Below are 9,347 nucleotides of genomic sequence, written 5' to 3'. Positions count from 1 at the left end.
TATTTTCACGCAGCAACTCTTTTCTGGTGATTTTGTCTATACTGATAAAGCTCAATGGAACCATTGTGATTGGAATTCTGTGCTCACTTTTAATGAACTGTTAGTTTGATGTAGAGGGATATTCTGAGACAATTTGCTATTATATATACATACACTATGAAGATTTTCATTCCTCCAGGTCATGGTATATCTAGTACAGGTCAATCTAAACACAACTGGACTTGCTGAGTAATCAATGAAGACGTTTCACATCCGAACAGCTTCTTCAGTACAACTGACTGGTGTGGGAAGTTCTCGGCATATAAACTCTTCCACTACACACACACGTACATACACACACATGCACATACACACACATGCACATACATACACGTACATACATACACACACACATGCACATACACACACACACACACATACACACACACATGCACATACACACACACACACGTACATACATACACACACACACGTACATACACACACATGCACATACACACACACACACATGTACATACACACACACACACACACACGTACATACACACACACATACGTACATACATACATACATACACACACACACACGTACATACATACACACACACACACACACATACACACACACACACACGTACATACACACACACACATGCACATACACACGTACGTACGTACGTACGTACGTACGTACATACATACATACATACACACACACGTACATACATACACACACACACACACACGTACATACACACACACACACACACGTACATACACACACACACGTACATACACACACACACACACGTACATACACACACACACGTACATACATACACACACACACACACACGTACATACATACACACACACACACACACACACAAACACACACACACGTACATACATACACACACACGTACATACACACACACACACACATGCACATACACACGTACGTACGTACGTACACGTACGTACGTACGTACGTACGTACATATACACACACATGTACATACATACACACACACACGTACATACATACACACACACACGTACATACATACACACACACACACACACGTACATACACACACACACACACACGTACATACATACACACACACACACACATGTACATACACACACACACACATGTACATACATATACACACACACGTACATACACACACACACACACACGTACATACACACGTACATACACACACACACACACACACACGTACATACATACACACACACACACGTACATACATACACACACACACACACATGCACATACACACACACGTACGTACGTACGTACGTACGTACGTACGTACGTATGTACGTACGTACGTACGTACGCACACACACACGTACGTACGTACGTACGTACATACGTACGTACGTACGTACGTACACACATACATACATACACACACACACACACACGTACATACATACACACACACACGTACATACATACACACACGTACATACATACACACACGTACATACATACATACACACACACGTACATACATACATACACACACACACATGTACGTACATACACATGTACGTACATACACACACATGTACGTACATACACACACATGTACGTACATACACACACATGTACGTACATACACACACATGTACGTACATACACACACATGTACGTACATACACACACATGTACGTACATACACACACATGTACGTACATACACACACATGTACGTACATACACACACATGTACGTACATACACACACACACACGTACGTACATACATACATACACACACGTACATACATACACACACACACACATGTACGTACATACACACACACACATGTACGTACATACACGTGTACGTACATACACATGTACGTACATACACACACATGTACGTACATACACACACATGTACGTACATACACATGCACATACACACACGTACATACATACACACACACATGCACATACACACACACACACGTACATACATACACACACACACGTACATACACACACATGCACATACACACACACACACACACACGTACATACATACACACACACACACACACACGTACATACATACATACACACACACACACGTACATACATACATACATACACACACACACACACACACACACGTACATACATACATACATACACACACACACACACGTACATACATACATACACACACACACACACACACACACACACATACATACATACACACACACACACACACGTACATACACACACACACATGCACATACACACGTACGTACGTACATACATACACACACGTACGTACGTACGTACGTACACACACACGTACATACATACATACACACACACACACGTACATACATACACACACACACGTACATACACACACATGCACACACGTACATACACACACACACATGTACATACATACACACACACACACACACGTACATACACACACACACACACACGTACATACACACACACACGTACATACATACACACACACACACACGTACATACATACACACACACACATACACAAACACACACACACGTACATACATACACACACACGTACATACACACACACACACACATGCACATACACACGTACGTACGTACATACACACGTACGTACGTACGTACGCACACACGTACATACATACATACACACACACACGTACATACATACACACACACACGTACATACATACACACACACACACACGTACATACACACACACACACACGTACATACATACACACACACACATGTACATACATATACACACACACGTACATACACACACACACACACGTACATACACACACACACACACACGTACATACACACACACACACACACACGTACATACATACACACACACACACGTACATACATACACACACACACGCACATACACACACACGTACGTACATACATACGTACATACACACACACACGTACATACATACACACACACACGTACATACACACACACACGTACATACATACATACACACACACGTACATACATACATACACACACACGTACGTACGTACATACATACATACACACACACGTACGTACATACACATTTACGTACATACACACACATGTACGTACATACACACACACGTACGTACATACACACACACGTACGTACGTACATACACACACACGTACGTACATACACACACACGTACGTACATACATACACACATGTACATACACACACACACGTACGTACATACATACACACACACATACACACATGTACATACATACACACACACGTACATACATACACACACACACATGTACGTACATACACACACACATGTACGTACATACACACACACGTACATACATACATACACACATGTACATACATACATACACACATGTACATACATACACACACACGTACGTACGTACATACATACACACACACATGTACGTACATACACACACATGTACGTACATACACACACATGTACGTACATACACACACACACATGTACGTACATACACACACATGTACGTACATACACACACACACACGTACGTACATACATACATACACACACGTACATACATACACACACACACATGTACGTACATACACACACATGTACGTACATACACGTGTACGTACATACACACACATGTACGTACATACACGTGTACGTACATACACATGTACGTACATACACACACATGTACGTACATACACACACATGTACGTACATACACACACATGTACGTACATACACACACATGTACGTACATACACACACATGTACGTACATACACACACACGTACGTACATACACACACACGTACATACACACACATACATACACACACACACACGTACATACACACACACACACGTACATACACACACACACATGTACGTACATACACACATATATATATATATATATATATATCACAAACAAGGGAAAGTTGTGCTCACCACTATTTTTTAAAAACCATTAGGCGGGGGTGCAATGAGGCTGTGACCACAAAATACATATAGTCAACTACAAGATTCCTCTGCACTCAACCCATTATCAATATATTTAAGACAGAGACATTTTGTGCTACTGCTACTAAAAAATGCCTTACCCTTTAAACAAAACAGGGATTGTTTGTCCATATATTACAATATATTTAATAATAAACTCATCCCATATCTGGCCAGTCCTACGCTCAATTTTATCTGATTCAGTAAGAATTCTATTGCTTCATTATACATTTTACACAGGGACTAAGTTTTACCTGCAACTTAACTTGCTGCTTTCAAAGTAAAACTCCCAAACTTGGCTGTATTTACACGTTAAACACTGCCACTGAGATAGATAAAGAGTCAATGTTTGGCTTGAAATATAGTATCAGACCAGACTATGAAGCCATAAAGTAACTAATAAAAGGCTTTTTAATTGTATCCCTGGATGGTGCCGTCTGCTACATTTCTTAAACCCCGGATGAAGGGCCCGGGTGGCCCGAAATGTTGCCCTATTTTTGGATGTTTTTTCAATAAACCTCCCACTGTTTCAAATACCCAGTATACTCAGTGAGCTGCTGACCTTTTCTTCATTGGATTGTCTGACCCTTGAAGCAGACGTAGGTCCTTCAGCACAGCACCTGATACAGCAAAACATATTAGTTCTGAGGTATAAGCTCTCTATCTTTCTTATTAATAACCATAACATCAGACAACGTTTCAGAGACAGAGGTGTTTTGCCTTTTTAGGACTGACCCTGAGCTCCAGAACATCCCATGAGGATTTATGGGGGTCAGAGAAGTTGCAGGATTTGCCAACTGTTAGGGCCTGTGACCTGCTCTTTAGCACAGCTGAGCCCCTGTAACCTGGTTCTGCACGGGGAACCCATAAGGAAATGCTGCCTCCTGTAATTGGACCTCCCCCTGACTCAGCACCTCCCACACCAATTAACCCCATATCACTAATTCTGCAGGACTTTCCCATTAGTGCTAGTGCCACAGAATTGGACCTTCCCATTAGTCCTAGTGCCTAGTCACAAAAAATGGGAAGGTCCAGTTTTGCACCACTGGGACTAATGGGAAAGTCCAATTCTGTGGCACTCGGATTAATGGGAAGGTCCAAGTCACATACAAAGAGAGGGGTATGAAGTCTCCTAACTGGCAACCTCATGGCACAATAACCAGACTACGGATGTGACATCTCCCTATGGGGCAGAAGACACGGGGTGGCATGCAGATATACACCCACTTGTATAGGCCTGCAGTAAAAGATACATTGTCACGCTACATGGAAAGGCTAATTCAATGGGGAGGTGCACAACATATGAGGGCCAAATAAATTCAGTCATTACATTCTCCCCCAGGATTCTGCTCCCCATCAGAAAGGAATGCACTAAGACAAAGGCTTTTGGGGGATAGTTATTTGCATGGATACCCCTGAGTGACAGAAGCCTATGGAAGGTGCAGAGAGCTGGATCCCCCAAAAAGCACAGTTCTGTAAGATGCAAGTGTGACATTTATTAGTAGGGTTCAACATATAACTAGTATTAGTTACTGTACATAACAAGTACATGGAAGTGCTATTTTCTCACCGTCAGCAATACCTGTACATTTGTGGGGACTCTGGCAAAGCAAGACAAAGTGCAAGGAAACCGTTCAGTGTTGGTATCTTACAGGTGAGAACGTGATATCATATAGATTTATGGGATACCCCTCACTGGTTAAACAGGGTGTGTGTATTTGTTCTCATGTGGCCTATGGAAAGGCTTATCTCCCAGCATGCCTCTGCATGTAACACAGCATCCAATCCTGTTCATTTCTGAGCAAAGACCACCCACAGATGCCAGACCCTTCAATTGCGCAGCAGGAATGATATTTCTTCATCTCCTTCAGTTCTGCAAGAGGCACATGAAATTAGTTACTATACTTATTAGTCAACACTAAGGTGAGAGACTGCTATACAACATTCCAACACTAGCAGCACTCTGTCACCCCCATCATTTTCACAAGGGGTCTTCTTAATTGTGGCCCTTGAGCTGCTTCCCCAGGATCCAGTGAAAGGTGGGGGTGCTACCATTTAAATGCAGAGTGCTGTAGGACATGGCATGTCGCATAGCAATCAATATATAAAATGCTGCCCATTAAGCAAAATACCCACCAGATGGCAAGATGCCAAATGAGCCCAAGCTATTTCTTAAGGATCTGTGATTTGGCACGGTTGATCTTTTCTGCAACGGCATTATCAGCGGCAGAGGTGCAGCGGGACAACACCAGATTCATTTCATGCTCATTTCGGTGTTCGATGGCACTTTCAGCAGCTTGATCCAAGTCCCCGACCAAGAGACAGGCTTTGACCCTCTGCTCAATGGCCACCCGCCCAATGTACTTCCTGGCCTCCAACTTGTTGTGATGCTTCATACAAATCTCAACAAAGGGCAGATAACCAATGGCTGACTTCTTACTTTTCGAGAACTTCTCAAGCTCCTCCCAGTCTTCTTTTTCCGATAAAGCAGAGATTTTGAGCCACCAGTACCTCTTGTCAGGGATTTTGAACTCTTTGTAAAGTTGCTCTGCTTTTTTGTGCATGCCTTCCAGTATAAGATTATAAACAGTGTCATGAAGCGAGAAGTCCAGATACGGCTTGTCCACCTTATCTTGCAGGGCCCGCTGGTTCCTTAGCAGCTTGATCTGATCCTCGGTGGCCCTGGCCGCCAGTTCACTTTTAGCTTTATTGTACTCCTCTACAGCATTTTGGAGCTCGGCAACACGGCCTTCCACTCTTTTCTCTGTGCTGTAACTGGATCGGACATAGAAATTACCCAGCTCCAGATGATTGTCATCCTGATTGTAAAGGTCCTTCAGTGTCTCTGGCTCTTGGTGCTTGCAGAACTGTCTATATAAACTCAAAGCCACCGGGTGGTTCTGCAGCGTCATAAAGAAGTCGCCCCGGTTAAACTCATTCTTCATGTAAGTGACCACAGTATAGACCAGATCCGTGTCTCCACTCTCAATAGCTTTGGCCAGGGCCAAGTTGCTTCTCTTCATCTTTAAAAGCAAGGGGACCTGATCTTCTGACTTTGGTTCATACTCCAAGAGTTTAATGGCCAACTCAGTCCTACCACACTCACAGGCCCTGGAGGCAATCTCAGAGTAGGAAATTCCCAGGGTGTCTCCGAGCTTCTGATTAATGGCCTGCGCTATTTCATCGTCAGATTTCTCCTTCTGTTGCACTTTGTAACAAGCCCAATGGGCTAAAATCCGACTAACTCCCTGAAAGTCAGAAAATTTTAGATATTCGCAAATTTTGAGAGCAAGAGGATAGAGTCTGCGTAAGACTAATCTGTCCAACAGAACCTGTACAGTAAGTTGCTTGTACTGTGTAATAGTCAGTGGCATGCCAATCTGGTAGTCATGGATGGCATTGAGGATACGCAGATCTTGGCACATGGTCACAAAGTCTGCAGGAGAATATTTTTCTACAAAGCATTTTCCAAATGAAGCCGCTCTAAGGAGAGACTTTTGCATCTCAGGGGCATGCTCATACCCAGCGGCTTCTATGCAGTTCTCCACTGCTTCTGACAGAAGGTTCTGGTCCTTAATCTCCCGTAGATAGTCGTCCGCTTTCTGGCTCTCTTTCTCATATTCTTTTTGTGCTTCAAGTAAAAGTGCTCCAGGCGCCATAGACGCAATTTTAAAAATGTCCTCAGTTACTTTTGGTATTTCATGGAGAAATTCATGGGTGGAGGGAGATATAATTCTAACCCCATCCAGTTCGGGCACGAGAAACGACGGCTCATCCAAAGGGAAGTGAACGCCCTCACTGGCACGGCCCACCAAGAACAGGAGTTTCTCCCACATTACTGCAAGTGCAATGTTCCTGCTGCCGGGCCTTATACACCAGGCCATTTGTTTTGGTGCCTGCCGGATATCAGAGGTAAACTCACATAGTTTATCCGTGAGGGAAGCAGTGCCCATCCAGATGTAGCCAGTGTCTGTGAAGGCTGCAAGGTATTTATAATTGAAGGAGACGGCCATTTGTAGGAAGGATCCGGCCATGGGGCTGATATGGGGCAGTGTGACAGCAGTGCAGGAGGTATTATCCAGAAGGTACAAGTCTGGGCCCACTGCAGCCAACACTAGAGCCACGCGCTCATTGAACAGGACAGTCCAGCAGGAGGGTGGGCCCCTAAGGCCGGGTATTTCGGGCAACCTGCGCAGTTTCACGTCGTCGATGTTGGAGGCAATGGTGAATTTGAGTGCGCCCGTTAAGATGGCGATGCCGGTTCTGTACTCGGTGTGAAAGACTTTGGCCTCCAGCACCTGGTTCTGTTTCACCTCACTGCCCAGGCTGAAGTTGCGCTTGAACGAGCAGAATAAGTCGTAGAGAAGCACCGTGCCGTCCTCCTGGATACAGACCAGCTCCTGGCTCAGGCTCCAACCCAAATGCACCACCAGGCCGCTCTTCCATGGGATGGAGGACAAGAGGAGGCCGGAGGCCGAGTAGATCTCCAGTACGGGCCGGCCAGCCTTCTCCTTGGCACACGGATTCCTCATTAAAGCCACAGTCCCAGCGTAGGGCCCAGCAGCCGCCAGACTCTCTCTCAATCCCTCCCTCAGCTCCCACTCCATGTGGTACAGATCGAACTTCCGGTAATTCACACTGCCCAGGGGGAACCAGTTGGCCGTATAGAAATCCATGCCGAGGCCTTGGGAAGAACCGCACAAGCCGCCGCCTCACACTCCAGTCACGGGAACTTGTGTCTCTCAGCGCCTCGGCCCGTCACGTGACCCCTGAGCTGCCCGTCACGTGACTCACTCCCTGCGCCTACTGTGCGTTACCTGAGCAGAGCTTCTTATCATTGCTTGATGCTCTAGGCTCTCTTCCGGGTATTATATATATTTAGCTCGCGATCCAGAGAAACGCGACTCCTGAGCGAGTGTCACAGCAGTGGGGAACTCCTTAAACACCGCCAGAACAGCTACATCCGCCCACTAGCAAAATGGCCGAGGCAAGAGCCTCCTCTGCTGCGTGTGACGCAATCACGTGGGGACGTAGTTGTCTCCTGACAACCCAAAGCTCCTACTGAGCTGGTGTTTCTGTGTGAGAAACGGCTGATTGGTCCCCGGGCGTCACATACTGGGGAGCAGGTCTGGGAATCAAAATAGGTCCTGGCACCCCAATTACACAGAGGCCCAATAAATAGTCTCTGTCTGTGGCAACTCCTCTGGCATTTGCCTGAACCCACAGATTTACTACTGGGGAGCCCCTAATTCAGTCCCAGGCAGTTTCCTTT

The 9,347-nt window shown here is 44.9% G+C and overlaps 1 protein-coding gene across 1 annotated transcript; it reads right to left on the bottom strand.

Annotated features, from left to right (window-relative positions):
- Positions 1 to 5,551: 5,551 nt before the first annotated feature.
- On the bottom strand, positions 5,552 to 9,058 carry vps16.S (VPS16, CORVET/HOPS core subunit S homeolog). The gene is made up of 2 exons (XM_018250507.2): positions 6,212 to 9,058; positions 5,552 to 5,948 (listed from the first exon to the last, which is right to left on the bottom strand). The coding sequence occupies exon 1, from the start codon at positions 8,749 to 8,751 to the stop codon at positions 6,241 to 6,243; it is 2,511 nt and encodes an 836-aa protein (XP_018105996.1). The 5' UTR covers positions 8,752 to 9,058; the 3' UTR covers positions 5,552 to 5,948; positions 6,212 to 6,240.
- Positions 9,059 to 9,347: the final 289 nt, after the last annotated feature.

Source organism: Xenopus laevis, chromosome 2S (assembly GCF_017654675.1).
Source record: "Xenopus laevis strain J_2021 chromosome 2S, Xenopus_laevis_v10.1, whole genome shotgun sequence".
Classification (NCBI taxonomy): Eukaryota; Metazoa; Chordata; class Amphibia; order Anura; family Pipidae; genus Xenopus; species Xenopus laevis.
Note: the sequence above shows the minus strand (reverse complement) of the source record. Positions and strands in the feature narration are given on the sequence as shown.

Excerpts from the sequence above, each read along its gene's own strand:
- vps16.S (XM_018250507.2), bottom strand. The coding sequence starts at position 8,751 with ATGGATTTCTATACGGCCAACTGGTTCCCCCTGGGCAGTGTGAATTAC.